At 44.8% G+C, this 18,653-nt stretch overlaps 1 protein-coding gene across 1 annotated transcript in view; it reads left to right on the top strand.

Annotated features, from left to right (window-relative positions):
- LOC144988578 (kinesin heavy chain-like) overlaps positions 1-16,539 on the top strand; it is a 28,602-nt gene extending 12,063 nt beyond the window's left edge. The window contains exons 12-26 of the mRNA XM_078939049.1: positions 3,196-3,353; positions 4,243-4,311; positions 4,383-4,589; positions 4,667-4,813; positions 6,620-6,808; positions 7,598-7,715; positions 7,793-7,869; positions 10,207-10,316; positions 10,388-10,489; positions 10,729-10,789; positions 10,885-10,956; positions 11,607-11,711; positions 12,572-12,788; positions 12,860-13,042; positions 14,366-16,539. Of these exons, the coding sequence (XP_078795175.1) occupies positions 3,196-3,353; positions 4,243-4,311; positions 4,383-4,589; positions 4,667-4,813; positions 6,620-6,808; positions 7,598-7,715; positions 7,793-7,869; positions 10,207-10,316; positions 10,388-10,489; positions 10,729-10,789; positions 10,885-10,956; positions 11,607-11,711; positions 12,572-12,788; positions 12,860-13,002 (1,775 nt within the window). The 3' untranslated portion in view covers positions 13,003-13,042; positions 14,366-16,539. The remainder of the gene's footprint in view (positions 1-3,195; positions 3,354-4,242; positions 4,312-4,382; positions 4,590-4,666; positions 4,814-6,619; positions 6,809-7,597; positions 7,716-7,792; positions 7,870-10,206; positions 10,317-10,387; positions 10,490-10,728; positions 10,790-10,884; positions 10,957-11,606; positions 11,712-12,571; positions 12,789-12,859; positions 13,043-14,365) is intronic.
- The last annotated feature ends 2,114 nt before the right edge of the window (positions 16,540-18,653 follow it).

Here is an 18,653-nt window from a genome sequence, read left to right as displayed (position 1 = left end):
AATCTAAACTATGAGACACAAAATGAGAAAAAAATTCCAGAAAATCCCATTGTCTGATTGTTAAAGTATTTATTTGTTAATTATGGTGGAAAATAAGAATTTGGTTAATAACAAAAGTTCAACTCAATACTTTGTTAAATGCTATTTGTTGACAATAGCAGTCAAATGTTTTCTGTGAATTTTCTGTGAGTCTTCACAAGGTATTCACAACAAAATGTAGATCTCCTCTAGAACAGTGGTGTTTTGGCCTATTCTTCCATGTAGATCTCCTCTAGAGCAGTGATGTTTGGCCCATTCCTCCATGTAGATCTCCTCTAGAGCAGTGATGTTTGGCCCATTCCTCCATGCAGATCTCCTCTAGAGCAGTGATGTTTGGCCCATTCCTATATGCAGATCTCCTCTAGAGCAGTGATGTTTGGCCCATTCCTCCATGCAGATCTCCTCTAGAGCAGTGATGTTTGGCCCATTCCTCCATGCAGATCTCCTCTAGAGCATTGATGTTTTGGCCCATTCCTCCATGCAGATCTGCTTTACAGCAGTGATGTTTGGCCCATCCCTCCTTGTAGATTTGCTCTAGAACAGTGATGTTTGGCCCATTCCTCCATGCAGATCTCCTCTAGAGCATTGATGTTTTGGCCCATTCCTCCATGCAGATCTGCTTTACAGCAGTGATGTTTGGCCCATTCCTCCATGCAGATCTCCTCTAGAGCAGTGATGTTTTGGCCCATTCCTCCATGTAGATCTCCTCTAGAGCAGTGATGTTTTGGCCCATTCCTCCATGTAGATCTCCTCTAGAGCAGTGATGTTTGGCCCATCCCTCCTTGTAGATCTCCTCTAGAACAGTGATGTTTGGCCCATTCCTCCATGCAGACCTCCTCTAGAGCAGTGATGTTTGGCCCATTCCTCCATGCAGATCTCCTCTAGAGCAGTGATGTTTTGGCCCATTCCTCCATGTAGATCTCCTCTAGAGCAGTGATGTTTGGCCCATCCCTCCTTGTAGATCTCCTCTAGAGCAGTGATGTTTGGCCCATTCCTCCATGCAGATCTCCTCTAGAGCAGTGATGTTTGGCACATTCCTCCATGCAGATCTCCTCTAGAGCAGTGATGTTTGGCCCATTCCTCCATGCAGATCTCCTCTAGAGCAGTGATGTTTGGCCCATTCCTCCATGCAGATCTCCTCTAGAGCAGTGATGTTTGGCCCATTCCTCCATGCAGATCTCCTCTAGAGCAGTGATGTTTGGCCCATTCCTCCATGCAGATCTCCTCTAGAGCAGTGATGTTTTGGCCCATTCCTCCATGTAGATCTCCTCTAGAGCAGTGATGTTTGGCCCATCCCTCCTTGTAGATCTCCTCTAGAGCAGTGATGTTTGGCCCATTCCTCCATGCAGATCTCCTCTAGAGCAGTGATGTTTGGCCCATTCCTCCATGCAGATCTCATATAGAGCAGTGATGTTTGGCCCATCCCTCCTTGTAGATCTCCTCTAGAGCAGTGATGTTTGGCCCATTCCTCCATGTAGATCTCCTCTGGAGCAGTGATGTTTTGGCCCATTCCTCCATGCAAATCTCCTCTAGAGCAGTGATGTTTGGCCCATTCCTCCATGCAAATCTCCTCTAGAGCAGTGATGTTTTGGTCCATTCCTCCATGCAGATCTCCTCTAGAGCATTGATGTTTTGGTCCATTCCTCCATGCAGATCTCCTCTAGAGCAGTGATGTTTGGCCCATTCTTCCATGCAGATCTGCTTTAGAGCATTGATGTTTGGCCCATCCCTCCTTGTAGATTTGCTCTAGAACAGTGATGTTTGGCCCATTCCTCCATGCAGATCTCCTCTAGAGCAACGATGTTTTGGCCCATTCCTCCATGCAGATCTCATATAGAGCAGTGATGTTTGGCCCATCCCTCCTTGTAGATCTCCTCTAGAGCAGTGATGTTTGGCCCATTCCTCCATGCAGATCTCCTCTAGAGCAACGATGTTTTGGCCCATTCCTCCATGCAGATCTCCTCTACAGCAGTGATGTTTTGGCCCATTCCTCCATGTAGATCTCCTCTAGAGCAGTGATGTTTGGCCCATCCCTCCTTGTAGATCTCCTCTAGAGCAGTGATGTTTGGCCCATTCCTCCATGCAGATCTCCTCTAGAGCAGTGATGTTTGGCCCATTCCTCCATGCAGATCTCCTCTAGAGCAGTGATGTTTGGCCCATTCCTCCATGCAGATCTCCTCTAGAGCAGTGATGTTTGGCCCATTCCTCCATGCAGATCTCCTCTAGAGCAGTGATGTTTGACCCATTCCTCCATGCAGATCTCCTCTAGAGCAGTGATGTTTTGGCCCATTCCTCCATGCAGATCTGCTTTAGAGCAGGGATGTTTTGGCCCATTCCTCCATGCAGATCTCCTCTAGAGCAGTGATGTTTGGCCCATTCCTCCATGCAGATCTCCTCTAGAGCAGTGATGTTTGGCCCATTCCTCCATGCAGATCTCCTCTAGAGCATTGATGTTTGGCCCATCCCTCCTTGTAGATTTGCTCTAGAACAGTGATGTTTGGCCCATTCCTCCATGCAGATCTCCTCTAGAGCAGTGATGTTTTGGCCCATTCCTCCATGCAGATCTGCTTTAGAGCAGGGATGTTTTGGCCCATTCCTCCATGCAGATCTCCTCTACAGCAGTGATGTTTCTTCTCTTTTATGGTCTGGTGAAGAAAACCGAATTGATTGGCCAGAGTGATGTGTTTCTTATCTACCACTAAAAGGACAAGCCTCCAACGCTAAGAACATCTTCACAACTGTCGATCCTTACAGTCCCACTCCCATCATCTATTGATCTATTCTCAAAGCGTTTCCAGTGGTCTCTTAATTATGATTATAACGTTTTACTTCTGTCGTTTTCTAGGACATAGTTTCTGCAGAGCAGCAGGAGTTCATTAGAAATTCACCTCTGAGTTGCTGTTAGTGCATAGTAATCTTGAACTCTTTATTTTTTTCTGTTAAGGTTGTAATTCTAATGCAAATTGGCTTCATAGTGTTTTCTTTTAATTCTGTTTTGGTGTAAATAATTCTTGTTTACTAGAAAGAAAAACATTTGACAAAAATGTGAACATATTTCTGCGTCACTGTCCGTCGGAGTCCAGACTTTGCACAGGTGAAGCACACGAGCAGTTTAAATGAAATGTGAAACTGAGCGGTGGGTGGTGTCTCCTACAGGTGAGTCTGTACCTGTGGAGGAGCAGCTGAGCAGCAGAAACAAGAAGAACAGCAGTGAGACGCCAGCTTTGCCTGAGAGCGTTGCTCCGCCCACCGAGGAGGAGAAGCTGCAGTACGAGAAACTCATCACGGACCTGTACCAGCAGCTGGATGATAAAGTGGGTTCAGTCCTACCAAACCAGGCTTTTCTATTCAATTTGATTTGATTTCTATAGCCCAGAATTACTACCACAGTCGTCTTAATGGGCTTCCTACCGCTAACTGTGTAGTAAACATGAATCATAGAGAACATGTAGAACTAAACTGGGCATCTCTGCCTTTAGAACATCCTTCTCTGTAAGGAAACTCCTAAAAAAAAAGAAGAAACCTCAGGGGGGTCCACATGGAGGGATCTCTTAGAGAGAATTAACCTATCAAACTCTACAACTACATGTTTGAATAGTCCAGCAGATGAGCTTCATCCAGATGGAGTTGGGTTGTTTTTTTCCGTCACGCCTGAAAAGTTGGACGAGGCTGAAGTTGGCGTCTGATTCTTTAGCTTCCATGTTGACAGTAATGGGGTAAAATCTAGATCACACTGGACTGATTCTTACATGAAGTCTAGTGATCAAATGACGTTTGAAGAAGACATTTCACAGAAGATGAAGACAAACTTTACCCTTAAAACTGGAAGCTAAAAATAAAAACCGAAGATCCACTTCAGCCTGGTACAGGCAGCTCTGTGGACAAGAACCCTGTTCAGGCCACAGTGTAATGTCCTGACCTACATTACATTACATTACACTACACTACACTGTGACCTGAAAAGGGTTGGAGACTATTGCTGTAATGCATTTCCATTACCAGAGACATTGTGCAGATTAGGCGACTAAAAGTGACTTGATGAGATTGTCACAGCTCCATAGTCACAGTAATGGTTATCTAATTTTGTTACTTTCTGGACAACAATTGCTCATTTAGTTACTAAGGAGTTGGAAACACTTGGTGACTTTAATCTGACCGTTTCTATGTGTGAAGATGTTAACGTTGCTGAAATCTTCTTCGCAGGACGATGAAATTAACCAGCAGAGTCAGATGTGTGAAAAACTTAAAGAGCAGCTGATGGATCAGGACGAGGTAAGCCTCCTCAGAAACACGCCGTCAATGTCAACGTACCCGTTCCTGAGAACCGGATGCTCCGCCCACAGCTGCTGACGTCCAGTCGTCAGGAGTACCAGCAGTTACAGGAAACGCTGTCGCAGCTGCAGAAAGACAACGAGGCGGCTAAAGAAGAGGTGAAGGAGGTCCTACAGGCTCTGGAAGAGCTTGCCGTCAACTATGACCACAAGAGCCAGGAGGTGGAGGCAAAGACTCAGAGCATTGAGCAGTTGAATGAGGAGATTGGACTCAAAACTGTAAGTCCTCCTGCATATGGAAACCTAACGAGAACGTGGATCAGTTTGGTGAAGGTCTCTGTGTCTTGTTGTCTCAGGCGGCTCTGGAGGCAGCAGAAAGGGACTCATCCACCAAACAGGAGCTCATTTTGTACCATAAGAAGAGGTCTGCAGAGATCCTCAACCTGCTGCTCAGGGAGCTCGGTGAAATCAGCAGCGTCCTTGGAACAAGCGAGCTCAGAATTGTGAGACCCCCCCCCCGTCTTTGTGTACATGCTTTGTCAGATCTGACCAGGATCTATGGTCACATTTCACCATAGATCCGTATTTAGGCGGTTAGTAGAAAAAATCCATTGGCTTTTTTTGTTTGACACTAAACACCTAAAGAGATTTACAGAACCTTTGTCATGTAAAATCAACGGATTGAGCTTTTAATTGTATTATAATTATTCCTCAACCGAGCGGGTCCTCACATTGTGACGTAGATAACTAAGAACCGCCCCTTCCAGGAAGAGTCTGTGCTGTCAGCTCCGCCCCCAGGCTAACAGACACGCCCACTTTCTCAGTAGAGCTAGCAGTGTGTGGCTGTTGTAAGGCTCCACAATCTGCACGTCCAGCTCTTCGTGGGCGAAGAGGCCGAGATGATGTCATTAAAGGGGCGGCACCCACAAGAGAGAAAGGCGGAGCCTCAGAGATCGAGTCTTACTTCTGAGTAGGAAAATTATCGGTGAAAATAACTCATATTTCATTAAAAAGTGGTTATTTTAGTGTGCCAAAGGTACTATGTGATCAAATAGTTTCCTCTGAAAGGCTTAAAAAGACCTTTGAAAATGACAGCTGTCTGTCTGTGGGCTGTAAGGCTGCTAAACATTTATGTTTAGAGACATTGTGCAGGTTAGGGTCTTAGGATCACTGAGACCCCTCCAGGTGAGATGTTGCATGGAGCCTCAGTCCGAGGAAGCTTGACAGTCATGTTTATCTTCTTCCATTTTCTAAGAATTGCTCCAACAGTGGAGCTTTTTCACCAAGTTGCTCGACAATTGGATCGGTTAGTTCAAAAGGGGCCCAAGTCCGAGAGGTTTGTTGTTCCAGGAAAATGATTTTAATTGCATATCTTAAAGGGAGGCTACACCAAATGATTCATACTTTACCCAGATTTAGCACCAGTTCATAGCTTCCAAATGTGATAATATGAAGCACCTCACTTTTATCATTTCAGAGGACCAGCAAACTAAAGTCTCTGGACTTGGGCCCTTTTGAACTAACCGATTCAATTGCCCCGTTGCCCTTTCCAGTCTTGTGATGGTCTATGATCTCTGGTGTCTTTGGACAGTTCTTTGGTCTTGGCCATGTCAGTAGTTGGCGTCTTACTGATTGTATGTGGTGGACCGTGTCTTTATGCAGCTAACCACCTCAAACAGGTGCCTCTAACCTAGTAAAGAAGTGGACGTGGACTATGTAGAGGCGGACTAACAGGTCTTTAAGGGTCAGAGGTCCAGCTGATAGACGGGGTGCACATAGTTTTTTCCAGCAGTAGCTAACAAATAAATGGTTGAAAGAATCCTGCAATGTGATTTTTGGATGATGTCTCTCACCTAAGAGGAAAATGTCAGACCTTCCTGATTTCTAAAGTTCAAATACTGTACAGTTACAACCTGAATCTCTAAATAAATACTTTCATAAAAGTCCAAAAATAATATTATTACCAAAAGTTAGTTAAATTAGTTTAACTGGCTAAATGGTAACTATCGTTAGTTGACAGATGTTGTTTTTGGTCCAGAAGTTTTTTAACACATTCTTTATGAATTTGGGTCATATTTGCTTCTGCTTCCTTTTCCCATCAAACACTTGTTTTCCTCACTGCTGCGGTTCTACAGGGTTCAGTCAGAACAAAGTTATTCAAGTTTAACCAGAAAGATTCAACTAAATACCTGGATGTGTCTCTATAGTGCATTTGGTAAATACATGATGGGGGAAAATGGAAATGAACTTCATGAATCTAAAGATTGAACTTTGTAAAACAAGGTTTCTCCTCCACTACTTTGGTTCAGATGGCTGAAGGAAGCGAGATGATGGAGGAGGAGTTTACCACTGCCCGCCTCTTCGTTAGTAAGATGAAGTCTGAGGTGAAATCTCTGGTGAGCCGCAGCAAACACCTGGAAGATCAGCTGACAGAGATCACCTGCAGGATGGAGGCCAGTGAGAGGGAGCTCGGGGCCGGTCAGCTGCTCATTCTGCAGGTAAGCTGTTCCTGGATCACCTGACACCAGTGGTGCTGGCTGGTATCTGACATGAGGAACGTTTCTATCATTCTACACAAAGTGAAGTAAAAACACACATCAAGGTAAAGATCATAACACTGCTAAAAGCAATAGCTGTTATTTCTACTGTGGACTTCAGGTTTGGGCAGTTTTTGACAGTTGATGACCTGTATGTTGTAGAAGTACTATACTGCCATCCAGTGGCTAGAGGTAGTACTACACAGAGGGCCAAATGAGGAAATGAAGAGATACTCTGGTTCTCTAATGACAACTTCTTTAGCGTTTTTTGGCCTTTTCCCCCTTCTTACTTCTTTCATTACTGTCACTCTTCTTGCTGTTTTTAGTCGTATTCACATTGAATTAGTTTAATTTTAACATTGATGGCGGTGCAGACCACTTGACAAAGCTGTGTTACGTGACTTGATGAATGTCACCAACCAGGTTGGGCTCTTTTCTCTGAGATTGTCTCCGGGTGGGAGTACAGAGTTGGAGCTTTTGTGTACATCTGAGTTGTGTAAGATGTAGGTGGCTTCTATTAGCAAACCCTAAAGAATGACTAAATACAATGTTTAGGTTGAACTTGGGAATTGATCCAGTATTTTTAACTTGAATGAACTTACCTATGAGAAGAGGAAGGCTCAGACGTGAGACTCTTCGGTGTCTTTGCCAACACTTTCCATCGGCCTCCCAGTGCAGGGCGTGGTCTGAGCTGCTGTGATAGGCTGCAGGAATGTAAAGGCCCTGCTGTTTGTTGTGGAATCTGTTCAGCTGCAGACCAAGGCAGCATCTCTGACAGACGATGTGCACAAACTGGAACTGAAGAAGAGACAGCTGGAGGAAAGCCAGGATGCCCTGATGGAGGAGGTCGCCAAGCTCCGCGCCCAAGGTCCCACATGTTCACCAAGACAGATGGTGCTGCGTGATGGCTGCAATAAATGTGTTGTGTTGTCTGCGTGTGTCCAGGTCAAATGCATGAGCTAACAGTGATGGACAAAGAGAAGGAACACCTCAGCAGGCTAAAGGATGCTGTGGAGATGAAGGTAAACCTTTCCTTGGAGCTGTCATCTCACTGAGTGATGTCAGAGTTCGGGTCAGACTGGATCCTCCCAGCTTTTGGGACCTTAACGTTGTCTTTAGATCTGTGTCAGCTTTGGTTTGGAGAGAAAGAAGAGCAACGTTCAAACCTGATTACATACAAACTATGGATCTAAACACTCAACAAACTACAGCGTTCCCCGGATATTCGCGGTCTCACATATGTTCTGTCAGTCATGTGACTCCTCCGGTTCATTACAAAAACTCAGACTTTAGCGTCTGAAGGAGATGCTGCGGGGGAGGAGGGGAGCGGCGATGAAGAGCACGCCGGCTTCCTCGCCGTCCGATAAGGAATATTTCCCAGCTGTTTCCAGCGGTTCCTGAATCACTATAACCGGACTTTGTGCCTCTGAACGGAGAAATGGCGTCAGCTGAACCTGAAACGCCGAAGAAGAAGCATGAATGACACCGGCCTTTTCTGAAAGCAACAACGCTCAGAGCACGGTGCCGCCGGACTGACGCGCCGGCGCCGACGCTGAGATCCTGCTGCAGGACGTCTTCCCTAAATGAAGGAGGAGGAACGGCTCCTGGTTTTAGGGGGCAGAGTGACAGGAGAACGTGGAGAATGTGGGTTTTAAAGTACGCTACAGTACAGGCTATTGTTCTGAATAAAAAAAATAGAATTCCTAGTAGAGCCGGGCGATTAATCCATTCAATCGACTAATTTGAACTTGTTGTTTTACACCATTTATCTTTGGGAAAATGGAGATGTTATGTTCCCAGTGCTCTGCTCTCTTCTGATGTTCGGAGTAAAGTTGTAACAATTCACTAGGATAACTAGTCCTGTTACTAATAAATAAATACACGAAAGGGGGTTAAACACAAAAGAGCGTCTTAATGCGGAGAAACAATTTGCAGATAACAGAAAATTTCAGACACAACCCGTGCATAAATCAACAGCCAAAATTAAGGTAGAGTCAGTTCAAACAATATGATCATCGTTCCATTCAAAAACAAACATTCAGGGGATTTGGCGTGCTCAGCCTTAGTCATTCATAGAGTTCAATTCTTCCGGAAAGTCAATAATTCCAAAAAATGAGGAGAGTCAATAAAGAAAGAAAAAAATAGCCCTATAGCGATCGCTATTTTCTGGTATACCAGTAACTAAAAAACTATGGTTGGATCTCACCAGTGTTCTTCCAGGATCGCTGACGTGGCCTCTCACAGCAAACTCTCCTGCTCCCGATCACGAAACACGTCTGCTGTGGGAACCGCGCCTCCCGGTAATCATCCTCCGTCGATCTAATGATCCGGCTCCAGTGGGTTTCTTTCTTTTTCCGCTAAAGCCATCAGCATCCGAAAAAGTCAGAGAATTCACTCCAAACATCCACCTGTGGAGCTGTCATTCGCGGCCTGCAGGTGACAGGGGAGATCCTCGCGCCACACCCCTCATCGGCGTTTTCGAGGAAGTCAGCTGGGGAGGCGCGGTCTCGTCATCACCCCCTTATATAGTCTTTTGATGACGTTCCCCATTATTTAGTTTTGATTCTTTTCTGTTTATGGAGTAATTTACATGAAAAAAACAGGCAACCCTTTTCTCCCCACAGCGGGAGTACATACATACGTTTTTATATACAAAACATAAATTCCTGACGGCACCATGTCAGAAGAATTTTCTTAACTATGTCTTGCACACATCAGTATAATGTGACATTGTCACAAAGTCAGCCCACCGGTCTCTCCAAAGCGCAGATGTGAAGACAGTAACTTCATTTTGGGTGTGAAGTTGTGCGTATGAAGAGGTCAAGTCAACAGAGTAATGCGTGCTGGGAAAAAAAAGAGTGCACTGGGAACATCAGAACTCAAAAAGGCCTGAGGGTCCTGGAAGACCACAGTGGTGGATGATCACAGAATCCTTTCCACGCTGAATAAAACTAGGTGGGGTTTCACTATCATAGTCTACCATTTAGAGACGATTTCAGCAGCACAAGCACAAAGGATTCACCGCCAAGCGCTATTCCGCCTCAAACCGGCTTCAGCCTGCAGTGAAGCCTGCAACACATCACAGAGGAGGAAGTCCAGCCTTTGGCGTCCGTGGATCCAGACTTCAGGCTGAAGCCTATGTTGATTTGTTTAATCAGACTTATTTTCAGCCCCTTGAATTAAACCTTAAAGTCTGAACTTCCGTTCTGTTGTAGTTTCTTTATTTCATGCAGAACCCAAAGATCGGATCAGCTGGGTTGTAGATGTTCACATGGGAAGACTGAAGAGAATGAAGCAGCCACATTCTGGTGTTGGAGAAGAGTGTCCCTGAAGGCAACTGATGCGTTTTCTCCTTTCAGAAAACTCTGGAGGAACAGATGCAGAACCACAGGGAGGTGCATCAGAGGCAGCTGAGTCACCTTCGGGATGAAATTGAGCAAAAACAGCGAGACTTGGAGCGAGTCAAAGAGTAAAGACACAGAACCTGGACTATTGGGTTGAACCGTCTCCACATTCCAGCTGCTTGTTTTCTGTCCTCAGCATGAATCAGTCGCTGGTCCTGGAGAGCAGAAAGCTGGAGTCTGACCTGAATAAACTCAAAGCTGAAGATCAGAAAAAGGAGCAGAGACTCCAGAAACTGATGTGAGTTTCTCCGCCTGATTCTTTTGATCACTTTCTGCGCTTTTCAATAACTGTGCCAAAACACTTATCAGTCATGTTTTATTATTGAAAGATCTTTTAGTTCAAGCTGAAAGGATGTGTTCACTACTTGAAAAATGTGTGATCTCGTGACGGAAATGTGAGCAGTGGAGAGGAAGCTGCCCAAACACTTGAGGTTTTCCCGCCTGTCTTCATGATTTCCGTCTCTTTGCTCCATCTAGGCTGGGGAATGCCAGAAGAGAACAAGCCAGAGAGGACCTAAAAGGCTTGGAGGACACTGTGGTACTTCCACTTTCATCTGCATTTCAGGCCTTTTGAACCACATGACATATTTAGCCACCTTTCTCTTCTTCTTTTTCTTTTTTTTTCCTGAACAGGCGAAAGAGCTGCAGACTCTGACGGACCTCCGAAAACGATTTATTCAGGACCTTCAGTCTCGAGTCCTTTGTGTAAGTAAATGGAATGAGTTTAGAGATCTGGACAGAAACAGTTGAACACCGCGGGTCATCGTGAGACGTAGAGCCCTTTCCTGAAACGCTGCATCTGTTGCTTCCATGTTGAAGTCATACAATGAAGTGTTAGTTCAGCCACTTTATGAGACGGTGCAACCCAAAACAACAAAGTACATCTACTTCTGTATTGCAGTATTCTTTTATTGACTCCTTAGGTTCTTCTGTTATCAGACATCTGACATGTTTCGACGTCCGTGTCTGATAACAGAAGTCCGTTAATCTTTCATGTCACATCTTATAAGCAGCAGCCAGCTGTTTGAGCATTAGATGTCCAGAAGGGGATCGAACTCAATCAGGAATCGGAAAGTTACCTAAAAGGCTGAGTAAATAAATAAAAAATGTTGATCTTGGCACAAAATGCAGTTGTTGGGAAGATTTGAGACAAAAGAACAAGAGTAAAAAAGGAAGAGTCCCCCCCCCCCCCCCCCTGATTGTAAATGCAGTACTGTGACCGTTGAAGCACAGAGACAAACGGAGGGCTGCTGTCCCTTCAATGCTGCTGTACTTCCTAATGATGTGGGTGCTAGAAACGTAAACGCTAGTGTCAAAAATAATTCCGTTTCTTCTTCTTCTTTTTTGGAAAACAGGGTTCCGAAAATGACAGCAGCGAGGCTGGCGGCAGTTTAGCCCAGAGACAGAGGATCGTCTTCTTAGAAAACAACCTAGAACAGCTCGGCAAGGTCCACAAACAGGTTTGTCAGAATATAGTCTGATCCTTTCATTACGCAATGAAAAATGAGATTTATTAGGTGACAGAGCTTTAGAACGAGGCCATGGATACCAACGGCCAAAGCCAGTTTCCTCCACAGGGCGGCTTGGCGCTCCCTTAAAGACGGGCCGAGTAGAGCCGCTGCCCCTCCAATCCAGATGGAGGAGAACCAAAACTCCAGAACCAGAAAATCTTTGAGCTCCCTTTAAAACCTCTCCCAGCCTGAGACAGACAGACAGTAGTCTGGAAGTCGTTCTTACGTCAACTCTTCCTCTGGCTGCTTCCACTTGTGTGTGTGTGTGTGTGTGTTTGTGGGACAGTTTGTGTGTAGAACCATGTTGTCTCTGATTAGCGTCAATGACACATGGCACCACATGTCAATGGCCAATCAGAACAATCATGTCAGCTCATAGAAACTCATTTTGTTTAAGGTTCAATAACAGCATTACGGTTCCCCGGTTACTGTATTGGTGTTACCTGAAGGCCGTCTCACACATTACCACGTACATTATGGGATGAAAATTGAACGCCCATTTGGAAAAAGGGCCACATGCACCCAGGTGGATGTTGCCATGTGGTGCATGTATCCAAGGCTTAAGCTAAATTTCATTGTTTTCTTTTATTTGGTCAAAATATTCCAAAAGTGACTTGACTGCAGCGCTATAATGACCCCGTCCCTAGTTTGTTGGATCCAACTGCCACACTTTGGACGTCCCACTACAGAAAAAAAGACCTCTTTGTTGAACTACTCCACACATGGACACACCAACCATGACAACATGTGTGTGACTTTAGATTTGGAAAGAGACCGTTTCATTCACCGTCACCACCTGCTGTCTTTAGCTTGTTCGGGATAATGCAGACCTTCGCTGTGAGTTGCCCAAGTTGGAAAGGCGGTTGCGAGCCACGGCCGAACGAGTGAAAGTTCTGGAGACTGCTCTGAACAAAGCCAAGGAGTCGGCTTTGAGGGACCGAAAACGGTACCAGCAGGAAGTGGACCACATCAAAGACGTAGTCCGATCCACAAACATCTCCAAGAGAGGACACTCTGCTCAGATTGGTAAGAAGAGGTGACCCCAGTGCATGAAAACGAGTTTTTAGATGTAAAAAAATCACAATTTGTTTGTTCAGCCAAGCCGATCAGAGCTGGCCATCATTACCAGAGGCAGCCGTCCTCATCTTTAGCCCCAAGGATGGCCGTTAAGGGCGGCAGCAAAGCGTCTAAACAAGGTCATCCTGCCGTCCAACAGCAGCACGACCCAAAACTCCTGTGACGCTAACGTCATTCCCAAAGCTAAAGCAGCCAAGCGGGAGGTGAGTCTCAGCCGCCTGAGTTCTGATATAAAGGATGGTGTCAGATTGCCGCTGGTTGCAGATCTTTATCTCTAAATCGGTTTCCTGTGATCGCCGAGTCATCGTGCGATTGTGTACTTCAAGCTTTTTCTTCTGTCTCTGCCTCATGGAAGAAGCTCCTCTTCGCTAGCTGCCTTTGTCACGTCTGCGTCTTTTAACGGCGGACTAACCTTACGCCAGACAACGGAACGAAGGAAGCCCAAGTAAGAAAGCAGAGTACTGGCAGAATAAACATCCAGATTTGACCAAAAATCAATCCTCTAACACAACCAGTCCAAAGAATGGATCAAATCGATGTACCGCCAGCCCTAACCAGTCATTGTTGTTCTGAGGGAGGATCTGATAGCGAGCAGGAGGGGCGCCGCCACGCCTGTCATTGTTTCAGGTGCTCCCCGTCGATCCACTGATTACCTGGATCAGGTGTGTGGGACACGACCGACTGGGTATGTTAAAAAGACCAGCAGGAATGCGGCCCTGGCTGCCCACCCCCGGTCTAAATGGAAGCACCAGCTCTCCCTCCGGGGTAGAGTCTTGTTGTCAGTAGTTTGGCGGCACTTTGGCACAAAAGGAGGGAGTCGTCTCCTCCTGCCATTCAGGAGACTGTGGTGGATTTCTGCTGGTCTGGACATCGCTGGTGGAGATGGGCTGTTCTCTACCTTCTGGTTGAGGAGAGCGGTCAGGGACCTTCAGGCGGGGGGCAGCTCCCCTTCCCACCACAGCTGTTCTGTGGTGGCAAGGGGGGCTGAAGGGGAGAAAGCACATATTGCAGGTGAGTGGCATGGATCACACCCAGTGGAGGAGGAAGAGGAGGGATGTTGTAATGAAGGAATGAAGAATGAGCCGCCTGAGCAACTGGACCACCATCAGCTGGCAGAAGGGTGGGGGCAGGCAGTGGGGAGGGACCAGCGGGGGGGTTTGGTGCAGATAACAGTGAGGATGACAGGTGTAACATCAAACTATAGATTCAGGTGTTCAGGTCATGGCTTCTTCAGTGCTTCCCATTTTGGTTCAGGTTCCCCTCAACCCTCTCCTTGTAGCTCTCTCTGGCTTTTCTTGAACAGTTCCTCACTTCTGTCTCCACCTTTCTTAGTATATCTTCTTTTTTATGGTGCTAGTGGACGGTAAATGTGGTCCTGCGTGGACCTAGACCACGCCCACTTTCATTTGATGCCAACCTTTAACCACGTGGCTCAGAATCTTTGAGTTACAACATGAGAAGCTAACTGTGGTGAAGGGTTATTTCGCTTTTTCTGTAGAAACAACAGTCTCCTTCTGTTTTTACAGGTAGTGTCCTGAACCCAGATCTGTCTCCTGTCACCAGAAACCTCCTGTTTTCTGGAAGAGAACACGACTTTCCAGAAATGTCCTGCTGCTTTCAGCGCGTCAAAGGCAGAGAGTCCTGAACGTTACAACAGGGTTGGTATGAAGACTGAAGGAACCAAAAGAAGCACAGCCCAAACCTGAGTGTACTCTTTTAAAACGTGTATTTATTACTGTTTACAGAGCAAACCGCTCCTTCATATACAAACATTCAAAATAAGATGACTAAAACATGAGCAAAGGGTGACAAAAGCAAATCTGAGGTCAAAAGAAAATGAAAAGTGAACAGAGTCATTGTTTGGACAGAAATGACAGACCCTCTTTTTTTAATCTGAACTATAAAATAACCACAACCCCCAAAGTGGATTTTGTTTTCAACAACCTGAAGTCATTGATCCAAACTCTAAGAACCGATACTTCAGCAGCAGATGCTGAGAAGGACCAAAACAGGAGAAGTTGTGTGTTCCACAAAAGAACATCCTCCTTCATCCTTTTTGAATACCTGAAGAAGAGGGGGGGGTGTCATCACGCTGGCCTACCCATCATTCTGTGCATCACCTTTACTAGATGCTGTGCTGCTAACACACTCACACACACACACACACACACACACATCAACCGGCTTCTGCTCTGAAGGATTGTGGTCATTCTAAGCAATGTGACTCCATAGTTGTGTTGCAGTCGCCTCATGAACAGTCGTATCATCTGTTTTAGTCAGTTATCTTTTGCTTTGTGTTCTGAAGAACACTATGAGAGACATGTGTCACCTTTTCATGTAGAAGAACAAGTCATCTGCATACAACTAGCATGTGTGGTATAAAAGCAGATCCTTTGGTATTTGGCTGATATTGGGTTCATGTAACCCCCCCATCCTCATCAGTCATCACATAAATCTGATGATGGGATGTAAAAACTCCTCAAACTTTGTCTGATGGTCTCACCACTCGGAAGAATAGACGATAAAGTGATGAAGAAAGTATTCAGTCAGCCAGTCATAGGCAGACCTCAACTATCAGAGACAAAAGGAGAAAAAGAACAGACCCCTGCCACTCTTTCACACTCTCGTGTATGGCTGCCTTGATTTGGATGTTTTTATCCTCATTCTCATGTTGTTCTACTCAGAATGCTGTCTGGAGCTACGATGCTGCCTAATGTTCTACAATGAACTACCAGGAGACGGGATTACAGTTTTCACCGACTTCAGTTCATTGTTTTATTCCTCTGTTTTTGTCCAATTTCCACTGATTTAGCCACAAAAGACTTTCCGTCTGATAAAGTTCAAACCATTGACTGTATATGAGAACTGGACTGAGTGACCCCCCCCCCCCCCCCCCCACACACACACACAAACACACACACAGGAAGTGGTTCCAGGAAGCCAAAATCCCACAGACCTTTTTAGAGAAATAAACAGCTGTTAGTGATTCTGTTGGTCAGAAGAGCCGTTCTGGACCTGAAACCTCTTTTAACATCTTTCTGATAATCCTCATTTTTCATGATTTTTTTTTCTCTATTGTAAGTTCTTCAAGTTATAAACGGACCAATCAGGTGCTCCAGTAACAGCCTGTGGTTTCTGCAGTGGAAGGAGTGTGGACCTCCAACACGCTCAGGGAGGTTTTTCCATGGATGGTAAGGAATGTTTCCTTCAGAAATGCCCCTGGACTCTGTCCCTCGGTGAACCAACAGCGTTATCCACTGCTTCACGCTCAACGCTCTCGTTTCTGACGGTTTTCATGAAAGCCCTTCTTTCCTCCGTCTTGTCGCCTTTTTGTGTATTCTTAGCTGGAACTGTGCTCATGTTGTTCTGTCTGTGAACGTCTTTGTAGATGCTCTCTTTCTCTAAAGTCGTGCCTTTTGCCCGCTCCTTGTTGTGAGAAACATGTTCTTGTTTACCTGTGACCCTTGTGCTATCCTTTGGGAGTTGGGTCATCTAGACCCACTAGACAGTGTTCTGAACCTTTTTTCTTCAATGATTTGTGATCTTCACTGGTGTCCATGGATTACATGAAATCTTTCCACCTTTATCCACCTTTGTAATGGTAGGGAGAACACATCCATGTAAGGGGGGGTCATCTAAGATAGCACAAGGGTTAAAGAAAAGTTGATTTAAATAAAAACGATGGTTTGATGGACGAAAAGACTTTTCATCTTTTGTAGTTGCACTTTCACATTTTCTTTAAAGTGACTTATCAGTCATAAGTAGATAAAATGTTGTTTCAACGTCAAACCGCTTTGAACAGTTTACAAAGACCCCATTTGATCTGAGAATGATGTTTTTCTCATGAGAAGCGGAACAAAAATGAGAGAAAAGAACTTTGATTTGAATAGAAAACAAATTCTTCTGGTGAAAAATGTATTTAAATAATTAGGGGTGTAAGAAAAAAATCGTTTTTGCAATATTTCGCAATACGTCATTTGGCAATACTTGTATGGATTCAAAATGCTGCCAGATCGATATTTATTTAATTATTTCTGAGCGTCCTTCAGCGTCTGACTCTTGTTGTCCACTTCACCCTCCGACCGCTAGTTGGCAGCAGAGAACATGGAGCCTCTTTGAGCAGCTCTACTCTGCACAAGACAACAGGAAGACTGCAGCCAGAGGCAGCTGGTTCTGTTGTTCTGAGACATGAAATACTTAGTTTTTACTGGAATGGATACCAAACAGAAACTCTGAGCCATGTTGCTGCCAGTAAGATATGAAAACGTGGATTTCTGTGCTTTTTAGAGGCTCAGATAAATAAGATAGACAATGAAGCACGGCAGCAGCTAATAGGCTAATGCGCTTAGCATCTGCTAACATGCTAGCAAAGCGGGCTAAAGTTCTGCAGAACCTCAAAGCAATGGATTCTAGTTTAGGGACCTGATGGGTCAGAGGGATGTGAACAATGCTCTGAAAAAGGCTGACTGTGGTGATCAGTGTTACTAGTTTACTTCCGTGTGTGAGAAGCGTGTCTGCAAAGGTGCAACAGAGCAGAAATGTAAACAAAGACCTTTTTTGTCACATTAAAGCAACTTTCCTTCGTTCTGTCCTGCTGCCTCATCATCACACTTTATTGTTTCTGGAAAGAATCAGTATATGTCCCCCACCCTTTATTTTTAAAGCACCATTCAGGCTCCTGAACTGTTTAAAAGCACTAGAGAAGCTACATTAATGCTGAAAATAAACAGCATTTTATTTCCCCAATAGAAACTTATTGGTTAAGAAACATCCATTCTTTGTTTTTTATATATATATATATATATATATATATATATATATATATATATATATATATATATATATATATTTTTTAAATCAGACAATGTTGACTGTTACCTTTCTATCGTTTAACTTACCAAAATAAAAGCACTATGAATTTGCTTTGGTAAACGCAACTTATATATGAGATACAATTGCAGTGTTTAACATTAAAATTATGATCATTAAATAAACTGAATTTGACCATTTTATTACAGTGGAAGACATTAAAATTCAGGTTAAGTTTTTTTCAAAGTCATATTTAAAAAAACAGAAAACATGTTTTGGTAAAATATCGGGATACGTATCGTATCGCCAGACTCTTGCCAATACACACCCCTATAAATAATGGGTGTAAATGTTGAAATGACGTCTGTCGGACCTTTAAGGTTCTGGTGGAGACTTTAGGGTTTGGTCTGATCTGGGCTCAGGTTGGGTCTTCGTGCTTTTCTCTCTCTCTCTCCCATGAATCTGCTGGGAGTCTGTCTAAAAACTCAAACAATTTGAATAATGAACGCATTAAAATATTCATTGCATGAGTGAAAGTGGACTTCACTTCTTCATGGCACACATCTGCAGACAGTTATCATTCCTCGCTCTGTTCGCCTTCAGATTAACCTGAGGCTCCAACTGCAGTTCCTCATCCGTCCACCAGGTGGAGGTGCAGCAAAAACAACTGCACATAGGAAGCACAACGTCCAAAAGAGTAAGGCCTCAAAAACAGCTTGAAGTGTTTTGAGTTTGTGCTGGAGGCTCCATCCTCACATCTTCTGGTCTCTGCCGGCTCCCAGTGTTTGTTCAGAGCAGGAAGGACATCCAGATCCGTGAACGTTGAAACATTTCCTACAGTTCAGCTTCACTGAATGCTCTGCAGGGACTTGTTTGGAATGTGCTGCACAGCAGGAACGGTTCCTCAGTTCTTGGTCCGGATTCTGTGATCCTGCAGGTCCGCTGGAATGCAGATTTACAACCTTCAACCGCCACCAGCAACGCGGGGTTCAGTGTGTTGCTCAA

This window comes from Oryzias latipes, chromosome 21 (assembly GCF_053564925.1).
Source record: "Oryzias latipes strain Hd-rR chromosome 21, Olatipes_Hd-rR_3.1".
NCBI lineage: Eukaryota > Metazoa > Chordata > Actinopteri > Beloniformes > Adrianichthyidae > Oryzias > Oryzias latipes.
The sequence above is the reverse complement of the archived record's forward strand: the minus strand, read 5'-3'. Positions and strand labels throughout refer to the sequence as shown.